Genomic DNA, 13864 nt, shown 5'->3' with positions numbered 1-13864 from the left:
TGTTACAAATGTAATCTATTCTTCCCCGAGACAATCCTTTTGTGAAGATATCTGCCCACTGATTTCCTGAGCTCACATGAGATGTAGTTATTACCCCACTTATCACTTTTCTCTCACAAAGTGACAATCCACCTCAATATGTTTAGTTCTTTCATGGAAGACAGGATTGGATGAGATGTGAACAGCAGCTTGGTTATCACAGTATAGTTTCATGGGTTTGTCAATTGAGAAACCCATCTCCTGTAGTAGGTTCTTTAGCCATACTAGTTCACATGTGGTATGAGCCATAGCCCTGTACTCTGCTTCCGCACTACTTCTTGCCACCACTGTTTGCTTCTTGCTCTTCCAAGTTACAAGATTGCCACCCAGGAAGGTACAATACCCTGTGGTTGACCTCCTGTCTGATATAGAGCCAGCCCAATCAGCATCTGTGTACCCTACTATCTCAAGAGGTCCTCCTTTTTGGTATAACAAACCACGACCTGGAGCACCCTTTAGGTACCTAACAATTCTCAGAACAGCTTCCTAGTGAGGAACTCGGGGATGTTGCATAAACTGACTCACCACACTCACAGCAAATGATATATATGGTCGGGTAATGGTCAGGTAGTTCAACTTTCCCACCAATCTTCTGTATCTTCCAGGATCATCAAACTCTTCACTTGTATCCACACTTAACTTGGCATTGAGTTCCATAGGAGTCTCTGCTGATTTAGCATCTAACAACCCTGTTTCTTCAAGTAGATCAAGAACATATTTCCTCTGACATAGGTTGATCCCCTGTTTTGACCTCGCAACTTCTATTCCTAAGAAATACTTTAGCTTCCCCAGATCTTTCGTATTGAAGTGGTCCTGTAAGAATTTTTTCAGCCTGTCAATTCCATTGTTATCACTTCCAGTAATGACAATATCATTCACATACACGACTAGCAAGATATTTCCATCTTCCTAGTTATAGCTAAACGCGGAATGATCAACCTGACACTATTTCATCCCAAAGGCCTTCACCACTTCACTGAACCTGCCGAACCATGCACGAGGAGATTGTTTCAGTCCATAGATTGCCTTTTTTGAGCTTGCACACCTTACCAACCTCCCCTTGAGCAACAAACCCTGGTGGTTGCTCCATATACACCTCCTCAACAAGATCACCATGTAGGAAGGCATTTTTGATGTCAAGTTGTAGGAGAGGCCAATTATACATAGTTGCCAATGAGATCAACACCCGAACTGAACCAATTTTAGCCACAGGAGAGAATGTCTCCATATAGTCCACACCATATAACCGAGAATAGCCCTTGGCCACTAACCGTGCCTTCAATCGTTTCACACTGCCATAAGGAAGATGCTTCACTGTATAGACCCATTTACACCCAACAGTGTGCTTACCAGGAGGAAGGGTGGTGAGTTCCCACATATGATTATGTTGTAGAGCAGAGAGTTCTTCTTCCATGGCTTGCCGCCACCTTGGAAAGACAAGGGCTTCCTGTATAGTCTTGGGAATGGGAACCGATGAGAGTAACAATATAAACTTGCAATGGGAAGCAGAAAGGTGAGTAGTGGAAACATAGTCTGAAATGGGATGAGAAGTACAAGTACGTTTACCTTTCCGCAAAGCAATAGGGAGATGAAGATCTGAGGGAGAAGGGGTAGTAGCAGGATCTGTCGATGGGTGCTGAAGTGGAGGAGGAGCCGAAGCACTTCTGCGAGTATACACTTGAGTAATTGGTGGCCTCTCTGTAGTAACCGGCATATGATGTGCATCTGCAGTAGGAGTGGGAACTACGGGAAGGGGGTCCACAGAGGGAGAAGAAGAGACCCCAGCATTGGAGAAAAAGGGAACTAATTCAAAGAAGGTGACATCAGGGCACACAAACAATTTATGAAACTTAGGGTTATAACACTTGTACCCTTTCTGAGTCCTTGAGTAGCCAAGAAAAATACACTTTGTAGCCTGAGCATCTAGCTTGTCTACTCCAGGCCCCAAGTGCTGAACAAAACAAACACAACTAAAAACTCTTGGGGTGAGAGGAAAGGGAGACAAAGTGGGGAACAACACGGAGAAAGGGGATTGACTTCCAAGGATTGACATGGGCATCCGATTTATCAAAAAACAGGATGTAAGAACAGTATCACTCCAAAGATGCTTTGGGACATGCATATTGATCATCAAGGACCGAGCAGTTTCAAGAAGATGTCTATTTTTCCGTTCAGCTGCACCGTTTTGTTGTGGGGTGTAGGCACAAGAAGTTTGATGAATTATTCCATGATGTTCTAGGAATAATTCATATGATTTTTCAAGAAGATGTCTATAGTTTTACTGAACCCAGGAGAATCAGAGGAAGGTTTCTCCTCCCTCACATGTTTTACTTTCCTCTTGGCCTTGAAGAACACCTCCACAGATTTTGCCCATGGTACATAGTTCTCACCATTCAACTTGATGGATGTCATTTGAATACTTAGATAATCTGAGGAGAGCATGATGCCTGTTTTGTTGTCATTCCCAACTACACTTGAAGCCATCTCAATTATGTCTCCTCTGAATATACACCACAATCTCACACTTGTCACAAGACTTATCTCACTTACAATACCACCAACCCACTTTCTTCAACTGCACATTACACACTACACTCTAAAGCTGAAATCATTCAGTCAACACATCAAACACTTGGACTGCACACTGCAGGACCATTTACCACTAACACACCACTACTGAAATTACTCAGTCATTTCATCGAACACTTGTTTTGCAAACTACAGAACTGATTACACGCAAGGTCTAGGGGTTCACTTTTAAGCATTTAAAAACATAGATATGTCAGTCACCACAACACAATCAACACCACACCACTGCTGTCGTGGACATCAGCCGTCTACCACCCTTCTTTCAGCACACATGTGAGCAAGAAAACACACAAAAAAACATGACTGATATCTGTATCAGTTTCACCTAGCACCACAACAACTAACTTTCGAAGCACACTAAAAAAAAAATCAGCATTCACAGTCCATTTCTGAACACACGACAGCAGTGTCCATACCTGTATACGGCCAACCTTCTTCGTACACTGAATAGAGGGTCTAGTATACCACTTCAACGACCACCACAACACCGGCCAGAGGCATTCTCACCTCCAGGCCCTCAAAACGACAACTCCTTTTCAGCCCTTTATCGAGTCTTCAATCAGATCAGTTGTAGGATGATGAAACCTACTGTGAAGCTGGCGGCGAACCTAGGAAGAAGACAGGAGCAAGAAAACGAACACCAGACCTTAATGCTCTGATACCATGTGAATAAACCCTAGTTGTTTCTAGGTCAAAGTAGAGAAGAAGAAAGAAGAAAGAAAAGAGAAAGAAGAAGAAGAAGGAGAGGAGAAGAGTATTCGGCCAGACTAGAAGAGAGGATGTACAAAAGTACCCCTCCTAGTCGACCCACTTAACTTTTATTCATGAAAAACTTGAGTTACAGGAAAGACAATTTTGTCCCTCATAGAAGATGGGACACATAACTTAAACTCAGATACAATAGACATTTCACTTTCAATAAGATACACCAGAATGACCAAAATATCCCTAACTCGAGCATTCTAACACACGAATTGAAAAAATGGATGAGAGGGAAGCCCAAGGGTTGCTGAATGAGCAGGACAGAGAATCAAGAAGGCAATTGAAGAAGGACCTAGAAGAGGTTTTACTCAGAGAAGAGATTTGTTGGAGGCAGAAGTCAAGGCATACGTGGATTAAGGAGGGGGATGGGAATACTAGGTTCTTTCATGAGTTGGAAAATGGTAGGAGGAAGAACTTAGTGGCTAGACTAGAGCTAGAAGGGCAGGTAATTACCAACCAAGAGTAGATCAGAAGGGCAGTGTTTAGAAGGGAATATTGATGGTTAGAAAGGAATATTGAAGAAGAGGAGATCAGAAGGGCAGTGTTTATGATGGATAGATCTAAGGCGCTAGGTCCTGATGGATTTACTATGGCTTTCTACCAAGATTGTTGGAACATTTTGAAAGAGGATTTACGTGATGCTGTTGAGGAATTTATAGAGAATCATATAGTAAGTCTGGGAGTCAAAGCCACTTTTTTGGCCTTAGTCCCTAAGAAATCAGATGCTATCCAACCTAAGGATTTCAGGCCAATTAGTTCGGTAACTAGCATTTATAAAATCTTGGCTAAGGTGTTGTCTTTGAGGCTTAAAGCAATTCTCCCATCCCTAATAAGCCAAGCCTAAGGAGCCTTTGTACAAGTGAGACAAATAGCAGATTAGATCCTAATTGCTAATGAGTGCGTGGAGGATATGAGAAGATCTAAAATAAAAGGCTTTGTTTGTAAGTTGGATCTAGAAAAGGCCTATGATTTGGTGGACTGGCATTTTTTGGTACAAGTATTGAGAAATTGTGGGTTTGAGAATAAGTGGTGAAGTTGAATTTTTGGATGTATTAGTTCCTACAATTACTCTGTCTTGGTTAATGGAGTGGTGAAGGATTTCTTCCCAGCTTGTAGAGGTATCAGGCAAGGGGACCCTCTATCACCTTTCCTCTTCACTCTAACAGCAGAGTTGCTTAGTAGAATGATCTCAAAGGCTGATAGAGAAGATGATTAAAGGGTGGAGAATAGGTAGGGATGGTATTCCGGTCACCCATCTCCAATTTGAAGATGATATTCTGATTTTCTGTGATGGGGATGATATTGAGAAAGTGAGAAATCTCAAGGATCTAGTTAGAAGTTTTGAGAGATTGCCAAATTTGAATGTCAACTTTGAAAAGAGTTGTATAGCTGGTGTTAACTTGGAGGATAAGGAAGTGGAGTTTATAGCAAGAAGCTTAGGATGTTCTATCTCGTCTTGGCCTATGACCTACTTGGGGCTTCCGCTAGGGGCAAACCCTAGGGAGAGTAGTTTTTGGTGTCTAGTGGTAGAGAGGTTCCAAAAGAAGTTAACATCGTGGAGGAAAAACTACTTATCCTTGGGGGGTAGAATCACGTTAATAAGAGCCACACTTGCTAACTTACCAACCTATTTCCTGTCTATGTTTAGGATACCACCTAGGGAAGCTGAGAAGCTAGAGAAGTTTATGAGAGGTTTTCTTTGGGAGCCAGAGGAAAGTAAGGATTACTTGATGAAATGGGAGGTGGTATGCCGGAATAAAGAGGAAGGGGGATTGGGGTTAGGGAATTTGATTAAAAAAAATAAAGCATTGTTGGGGAAGTGGCTATGGAGGTGGCCAGTGGAGAGAGACTTTGGCATGAGGTGGTGTGTAGTATTCATGGTCGCTCAAAAAATGGATGGGATGCTAGAGTATCACGGCTGGCAACCTTGGCAACACCTTGGAAAGCTATTCATGGCATTCTTCCTCAGCTTCTCAGTTTTATCAGGTATGATGTTTGAAATGGTAACTCAGTCCTATTTTGGGAGGATAATTGGGTTGGAGAGGCTCCATTGAAGGACCTTTTCCCTTCTTTGTTCTCTGTTTCAAGGTATAAAAAGCATTTTGTGTCAAAGTATTTTTCCATTATGAATGATCCATTAACACCAAATTGGGACTTTGAGTTTCGTAGTGGTTTAAGGGAAGAGGAAATTGTCTCTCACAAATCTGGTATTGATACAGTATGTTTGGACCCTTTTGAACATGATAATCAGATTTGGACACCCCAGTGGAATGGTTCCTTTTCATGCGCTTCTTTTTTTAAATCCATTACTCAGTCTACCCCAACCAGCCTTTCCCTTTTAAGGAAATTTGGTGCAGGCCTGCTCCCCCTAAGGTTATGGCTTTTTGCTGGGAAGTGTATTATGTGAAAATAAACACCTTTGACATTCTACAAAAGAGAAGACTTTTTCTCTATCTCTCACCTTCCTGGTGTATTCTTTGCAGGTCACATGGTGAGGGCTGTAACCATATTCTAATATCTTGTTCATTTACTACAGAGTTGTGGGAGCTCTTCTCATTGTTTGGGTGCAGGTTCGTTAGGCCAGAAGATGCAAGTTTGATTTTTTTATCCTGCTTTCTTCCTTGGCGGAACAGAAGAGGAAGAATTATGTGGAGGTGTGCAAGAGCAGCGCTGATCTGGTCCGTGTGGGAAGAAAGGAATACTAGAATTTTCCAAGAGAAGGAGAGAAGCCTAGAAGAGATGAAGGACTGCATTCTAAATAGGGTGATCTTGTGGCTAAAATCACTGGACCTATTCCATCAATTCTCATTTAATGATGTTTAGAGTAATTGGTTAGTAGTGGCCAATTGTTCATCCATAAAGACTAAAGTGAGTATGGCTTGGGAACCCCCTCTTGAAAGATTCTTGAAGCTGAATTTCGGCGGAAGTAGTCTTGGTAATCCTGGTCCGTCAAGGGTGGGAGGGGTATTGAGGAATGCGAGTGGGAATGTGGTTCCTATTTTCTGAGGACCCATAGGAGTTGGAAACTCTACTAGGGCGGAACTTGCTGCTGCTATCCAGGGAGTACAGTTAGCAATGCAGATAGGTGTGGAACAGCTGATAATAGAAGGAGACTCCAAGGTGGTAGTGGGCTGGCTACAAAATCCAGAATCTATAGTGGTGTTTTAAGAATGAAATTAAAAATATCAACTGCCTAACAAGAAGCTTGACAGTGAGAATACAATGGGTGGGGAAATCAGCAAACTCTATGGCTGATGGTCTTGCAAAGCAAGGGGTAAATAGGGAAAGTTTATATTGGGCTCAATTGTAGACTGAATCTGTTTTCTATCTTTTGTCTTTCTTCCTACTATTAGGAGAGGACGCAGCTCGTGCCTCTCCACGGGAAGCTTGTAACTGCACTAGTTTTTATTAATGAAATTTATCCTTCTTATTTATAAAAAAATATATGTATATTTTGCAAAACCAAATCTCAAACATAGTTGAAATCCACTGTCGACAATTTAGGTTTCCATTAGAGAGAGTGTAAGCCTTATCATTCACTTTGTTCGTCAAAGGGGTCGATCCTATCACTATGATCACCCACTTAGGTGAATTCTCAGACTAACCCAACATACCTAGGTTTTGACCTTTGATGGATCTCACTGATTGGCATATGAAAAACAACCCAATCCAATAGCTAGTGCAGTATCATAATCAAGTCTAGGGGTTATTTGTAACTTTGTAGTTTTTCCCATCAATCTCCAAGGTCCAGGGCATAACTAGAAAATGGTACGGGTTCAATGTTTCATCCAAACACACATATCATGTGCTTTAGGTCTAATCCTAGCACCTGAGACAAGCTGCCCCGATTTCTTTGGTAGAACATCAGTGTTAGCCTTGGCAAGATAAACTCCCCAAGTCTATCCAACGGCGGTGAACATTTTAAACTAACACGAGTCCCATAAGTGTCCAGTTTAAGGGGTAATTACACAGAAACATACAAATACCAACATGAAACAATAATGTACTTTTATTCATCTACAATAAATATATTTGTACATCAATCTGATTGGAGCTAAGGGTATACACTGTCTAACAGCTCCCACTTGCACTTAGGTCCAATCGAGTACATGCCTTAATCCCATAGTATCCCAACACTAGCTGAATAGCCAAACACCTTTTCCTTAAGATTAAACATGGGCTACAGCAGTAAAACAAGGGAAAAGAAGGTGCTGGCGGCAAAATAGGGGAAGAGAAAATTTCCCAAAAAAGTTTTAGGGCTCCAAAAAATCTGTGACTACTTCCTACAATCTCAAAAATTTACCATGATTCAAATGCAAGTGGATTTAACTGCAACCAACCCACCATGCGAGCATGTCAGCCCTAAACTCTAGATCGGTATTTTTTGCCAATTTTCATTTGAAAAATCCATGAAAAATGTAAAACAACTTCAAACCTCCATGAAATGTATATCAAAATTCCTCTAAAAACGGGGTGCACCAATGAACATCAAAACTGTAGATGGACGCCACCGACTGTATGGGCTGCTGACATCAACCAGTGGTGTGCTGACATCGGCAGGTTTGTCTGTGAGTCACGCGACCAGCGGCTGATGCTTTCCTTGGTCTTCCGATGCTCTAGAAGTGTTACTGTTTACATCATGAAATGTTTTACTTAACATATTGAAGAAAATTACAAATGGGCCCTTGAATAGTCTCCCAAATGCAAAAAACCTGAAAGGACACAAATGCCCTTACACTCTCAACAGTATTCAACAGTGGCATCCCCCTCCTCAGTAGACTATGCATTGTTAAACATATCTCCAAGGTGTCAGTTCACACAAGAAAAGCTACTTTGGAGGGTACTGATATCTTTTTTTTCTTTTTTTTTTGTGAGAAAATTGATTTCATTAAACAAGAAGAGGGGTACACAAGAGGGTGTACAAAGAGAAGATGAAAGAAAAACAGGGATCAGACCCCTAAGAACACAGTACAGAACTTCTAAAAGAGCACCTAATTTTACTAACCCATCTGCAAGAGCATTGTGTTCCCTTGGGATCCAGTGCAGGTTTGCATTTGAAGCTGCCAATAAATCCCTTTCTTCTGCCAGAAAGTGACTGAGTCTCCACGGTCCAGCCTCCTGTCTTCCTAACCACTTTATGGTTTTAGCTGAATCTCCTTCTATGGATAAGTTCTGAATGCCTAGTCGGTTGATTAGTTGGGTTCCCGTAAGTGCAGCCATCACTTCTGCGTTAGTAGAGTAGGCTGTACCTATCAGTCCACTGTACTCCCAGCAAATGTTTCCATTTTCATCCCTTAGTACTCCTCCAGCTCTGGGGTTACCTGAAGCACTTCCATCGAAGCTTAGGGTTCATGTTTCTTCCGCCCTAGGGAGAGTCCCCCTCTAGATGGTGGGGGGGAGGGGGGGAGGAGAAAAGGAAGAGGTCATCATCCCTGTTCAGGTCATTTATGGAGACTCCTTTAAATTTGTCTGAACTGGTTGCCCACTGATTACAGAGGTAGGTGATGTGTGAGATCAAATCAGTCCTTGATCTTGCCTTGTTCTCAAATAAGTGGTTGTTCTTTTCTTCCCGAACTCCCCAAAGCACAGCATGCAAAATTATTTTCCAAAACACCTTGCCTCTTTTGCTCAATCCTTTGCCTTGCCACCGGTGAAGCAGGTCCTGAAGGTGATTTGGAGCAACCCAGGTAGCTGAAGGAAATGACACCAAATGTCTCTGGTTCCCTGGCAGTGGATGAAAAGGTGATCAGTTGTTTCCCCTTCTCTCAGGCAAAGGATGCAGCATGGGGGGAAATAGCTAGTCTGCCAAGGTTCTTTTGTAACAGCTCAGAAGTGTTTATCTTGTGCAGGCAGGCTTCCCAAATGAAAAAGCACACTCTGGAGGGAACATAGTTGCACCAGACCTTGAAAGGAAAATTGCAGCTCTGCTCTTCTGTGACCAGAACCTTCAAGAAAGATTTGGAAGAGAACTCACCTATAGGGTGGGGTTTCCAGACCGGGAATTTAGTTAATTCACTGATCTCCGAATCCCTTAAAGGTCTTCTAAGGTTCAAGTTAATGTTGCTTTCAGTGGGGAAAAAGGGGAGGCACTGGGAAATGGTAGCTTCTTTGTTAAGAGTGAGGTTAAAAAGTCTAGGGTAGGAGTCTGCTAAAGTAGAGTTGCCCCACCACAGATCATTCCAAGTAGGGAGGATTCTTCTCTTTCTGGTGGCCAATTTCTAGACCTCCAGCCTCCTTAGGTTTACAGGTCTGCACCCAGCTCACTGGATAATTTCTTTTCTCCCCTACACCTTCCCAAAGGAAGTCTCTTCTCTTTGAAGCTTCTCAATTTGGGTTCTGATTTTGGCAGGAATCTGAAACACTAAGAGGAAGTAGATGGGCAGGTTTGCAAGAGAAGTCTTAATGAGTGTAAGTCTCCCCCCATTTGATAGGTAACATCGTTTCCAAGTGGCTAGCTTCTTTTCACACTTTTTCAACAGTCTCCCAGAAACTTGGACTTTTAGGGTTCCCACCCAAAGGCAAGCCTAGGAAAATCAGTCACCTGCTGAAAACAGAACCTCTTCACAAGTGGTTGGTCACCACACCACTTGTCCATCCAAAGCTAACCCTTGAACCTGTGCCAATTTTGTAACGAATCCCCTTTACAAGTACAGAGCAATGCTTTTTGAGAATGATGTTTATTTTTCTTTAAATCTTTCAAAGTGTTTATTATTTTTATGTCTTGAGAAACATATATTGACAAACATTACTTAGTTGATCTCTGGATGTACTTCCTGTTTGCAGCTTCGCCCAAATTTTTGTGATGCATGGTCAAACTTGGCTAGTGCATACATGCGGAAAGGAAGGCTCAATGAAGCAGCTCAGTGTTGTCGCCAGGCTCTTGCATTGAATCCGCACTTGGTAGAGCCTTACATCATTTTAATGTTTTCAGTATTTATTTCATTGTGCATGATTTGTGCTGACAATGAGCTTTTTAACTTGCATAGGTTGATGCACATAGCAATCTTGGAAATTTGATGAAAGCACAAGGTTTAGTCAAAGAGGTAAGCTGCAAAAAATTAGGGATGTTGTTTCCCTGCTGGCTTTCTTCCATTCTTTCCTTTTATGCTTTTCTCCTCTCTTTTTTTTTGTGGGAATGGTGGTGGATTGGAAGCTGTATATTGGCATTATTAATTTAGGCACTTTCTAGTTAGCTTTCTTGTTTTTTGATCAATATTTTCTAGTTAGCTTTCTTTGTCCATGGTATTAGTTTGTCCAGTAGATGTTCTCCTTCTTGTGTTAAAATATTGGAAATAAGCTACATTCTCAAGTTATTCTCTATGTTATCTATTTGGTCAACATAATCCAGAGATTGGTGTTAGAACTATAGAATTTGAAAAATACTTCTTGGAGTTTCCCGAAAACCCTAGCTAACTGGAGAGCCTTCTGATTACTTGGTCTGGACGTGGTGCTTGGTGATAGAATAGAAGCATTCTAACTATCTTTGAGATTGGTCCAAGTTGGAAATGTTTCTGAAGCCTTTTGTAGGGTTCGGTGAAAACCCTAATTTGATTATTTGAAGAGCAGTTTTTGACTTAGGACAGTAAGCCTTGAGTAGTAACACCTTATTTTGATTTTCGTTTATCTCTGTTTGGACAATGGAGCGAGCTGGAGGTGAGATGAAACTCTCCACCGACTCCAGGTTTGGTCTAAGAAGGTCTTTGGAGACTCTATTAGGGGTAGTAACCTCAGTAAAGTTGGATGGAACCAATGTTTTAGCTTGGTCCCAGTCTATAAAGGTTCATGTTTGCAGTAGAGGGAAATGGGGATACATCATTGGGACCAAGGAGAAACCTATAGAGGATGACACTACTTATGAGAGGTGGATGTAGGAGAACTATAATGTAGTAGGTTGGCTTGTGAATTTCATGCAATTAAAACTAAAAAATCATTACTTTTTTGTGTGAAAACTAAGAATTTAAGACTCTAACATGGACTTGTTTGGGCTTGCCTCGAGGGGCGTGGCACAAAGACGGCTCGTAGAATTAGGAATGTAATATGCCACATTATCTACTTGAAGTAGCATAATTGAGAAAAAAAGAGATTGTGGGTTTTATATGCTTGAAAATGTTTTATATGTTTGGTTTCATTTTTAAATTCTCATTTTAATATGCTTTACATATTGTGTTTATGTGTTTTAATTTTAGATAATAGGTTTTTTAAAACATTTATTTTAAAACTTAAGTTTATATTTTTATTAATATTGTGTTTTTATAATTTTTTGATTTTTTTTTTGCATTTTTTGAATTTTTTGGCTTTTTTTGAAATTTTTAACATTTTTTTGTCTTATCCTTTTTTTTTTTTAATTGTATGCCTTGCCTCAAAAAGGCACGCGCTCCTCGCCTTTCGCCTTGCGCCTTTCGCTTTTAAAACATTGAGATGGACAAAACAAACACATCCAAAGACACAAAGTATGGATAGGTTTGGTGGGCGATGAAATGATGATTGATGGAGAGAAGAATTTCCAAGGATAGGTATAGGAAGAATATTGATGAGGTGAATAGTAGTGCGGGTCGCCTCCACCCAGAAGGTAAGGGGAGCATGAGAGTCTATTATCAAGGATCTCACCATACTAGCAATTTGACGATTCTTGCGCTCTGATACTCCATTTTGTTGAGGAGTATCGGGACAAGATCTTTGGGACTGAATACCATGTTGTTTAAGATATGTTTGAAACTCACCATCCTCACCACCATAGTACTCTCCCCTTGAATCTGACCTCAAAATACTTATAGTACTTTTAAACTGGGTCCTTACCATAGCATGAAAATTCTTAAACATGGATAAAAGTTCCGATTTCTTTTGAAAGAAATAAACCCGTGTGTAACAAGTAAAGTCATCAATGAATAACACAAAATACTTATAACCCAAGCATGAAACAATTGGAGACGACTACACATCACTATGAATAAGGTAAAAAGGTGTAGATGCATGTTCAGTAGAAGATGGAAAAGGTCAAACATGACTTTTACTATAGCAGCAAGTTAAACAAGATTTATCAACATTTTTAACTAAAGAAGTAGTCATAGGCAAACAACTAGAAGAAAATAAGTAATCCAAATTTTTAGTATGAGTGTGAGCAAGGTTTAGGAGACTGACCAAAGGAGGCCCCAATTATGTGATTTGAGGCCCCGGAATCAATAATCCACATGTGGGAAGGAGATGAACACAAGTAAGCAAACTTACCATCCAATCCAAAAGCAGAAAAAGCAGAGGAAATAGCTGAAGACATGAGCTCACAAATCTTTTCTTCAGTCAGGTTTCCTATGCATCTAGCTTGTGAGTTGATGATGAGGCAGTAGTATCAGTGGAAACAGGTCCAGCCGAGGCCTGATATGCCTTATGTTGTCCTTTCTTGGGAGGCCTAGTTGGACATTCCACTATAATGTATCCCTGCTGTTTGCAGTAGTTGCAAAAGTTTTTCTTCTTATAGTGGGATGCCACATGACCATATTCTTTGCATTCATAACACTGCATCTTCGAGAAGTCTTTCTTACTTTTCTGTTTGGTAGCCAAAAACACTATCAATCCCATGTTCCTTCTTCCAATCTAGTGCTGACAAGGTATGAAGACGAGTTTCCTCCCTTAACAACTCTCTAAGAATTGTGTCAAGATTAGGCACTGGTTCTCTACTGAGTATACTGGAGCATAAAGTCTCATAATCAGGTTTGAGGTGCATCAAAAAGTGCATGGTCTTTCTCTTGTTGAGGTGTTTCTTCATAGTGTTCACACAACAGTCTGCAGACAGATCCCCAAAGTGAGCCAGTTCATATTCAGTCCAAAGATTCACAAATTCTTGAATCTGCTTCTCCCCTTGAACATAGGGGAAGATATCAATTTCAATTTGGTATTTCCTAGACATATTCAATTGCTGATATACCTTTTCAAGGTATTCAAACATGTCATGGGCTGATTTGAGACCTCTCATCGGAATACTGACATCCATCGAGATAGACCCAAGTATCCATGAAGTAACCTGAGCATTCTCAGTTCTCCATTGTTTCAGCCCTTTGACATCACTGGTGTCAGGCATGGAAGTAGAACCATCAATATAACCCCACATACCTTTCCCTTCAACAAAATACTGAAAGTGAAACTTCCAGAGAGCATAATTGCTTAACTTGACAGAAATAATTTCATTCTTTTCTAGAGCCATGACGAAAAGAAGCCAAAGTAAAAACTGATCAAATCAAGCAAGATGAGTAGTAATCAATCTAAGAGAGTCAAAAACTGAGAATAGAAATCTCTTACAGTCACTAGAGGCTGTCCAAGATTCAGCAAAAGGAGAAAACTGGATTCACAGTCCTGAAAAGGAAAATCTGGATGTAGCCGCCCAGAAGAGATGTATAGATCTCTCTCAAAACTTCTCAGATCTCAATGAAAAATTCAGAATATGATGAGAGGGCCTAGGCGACATTTCCTTTCAAATCTTGCT

General features: G+C 40.9%; 1 protein-coding gene across 2 annotated transcripts in view; it reads left to right on the top strand.

Moving 5' to 3' along the window:
* Window positions 1-13864, top strand: part of LOC148844413 (putative UDP-N-acetylglucosamine--peptide N-acetylglucosaminyltransferase SEC) — an 81566-nt gene that overhangs the window by 30471 nt on the left and 37231 nt on the right. For both annotated transcript variants that reach the window (XM_088957133.1, XM_088957132.1), the window contains exons 5-6: window positions 10174-10290; window positions 10377-10433. In XM_088957133.1, the coding sequence (XP_088813259.1) occupies window positions 10174-10290; window positions 10377-10433 (174 nt within the window). The remainder of the gene's footprint in view (window positions 1-10173; window positions 10291-10376; window positions 10434-13864) is intronic.

This window comes from Nelumbo lutea, chromosome 8, assembly GCF_056320005.1.
Source record: "Nelumbo lutea isolate HS-2025 chromosome 8, American lotus-T2T, whole genome shotgun sequence".
Lineage (NCBI taxonomy): Eukaryota > Viridiplantae > Streptophyta > Magnoliopsida > Proteales > Nelumbonaceae > Nelumbo > Nelumbo lutea.
The sequence above is the reverse complement of the archived record's forward strand: the minus strand, read 5'-3'. Positions and strand labels throughout refer to the sequence as shown.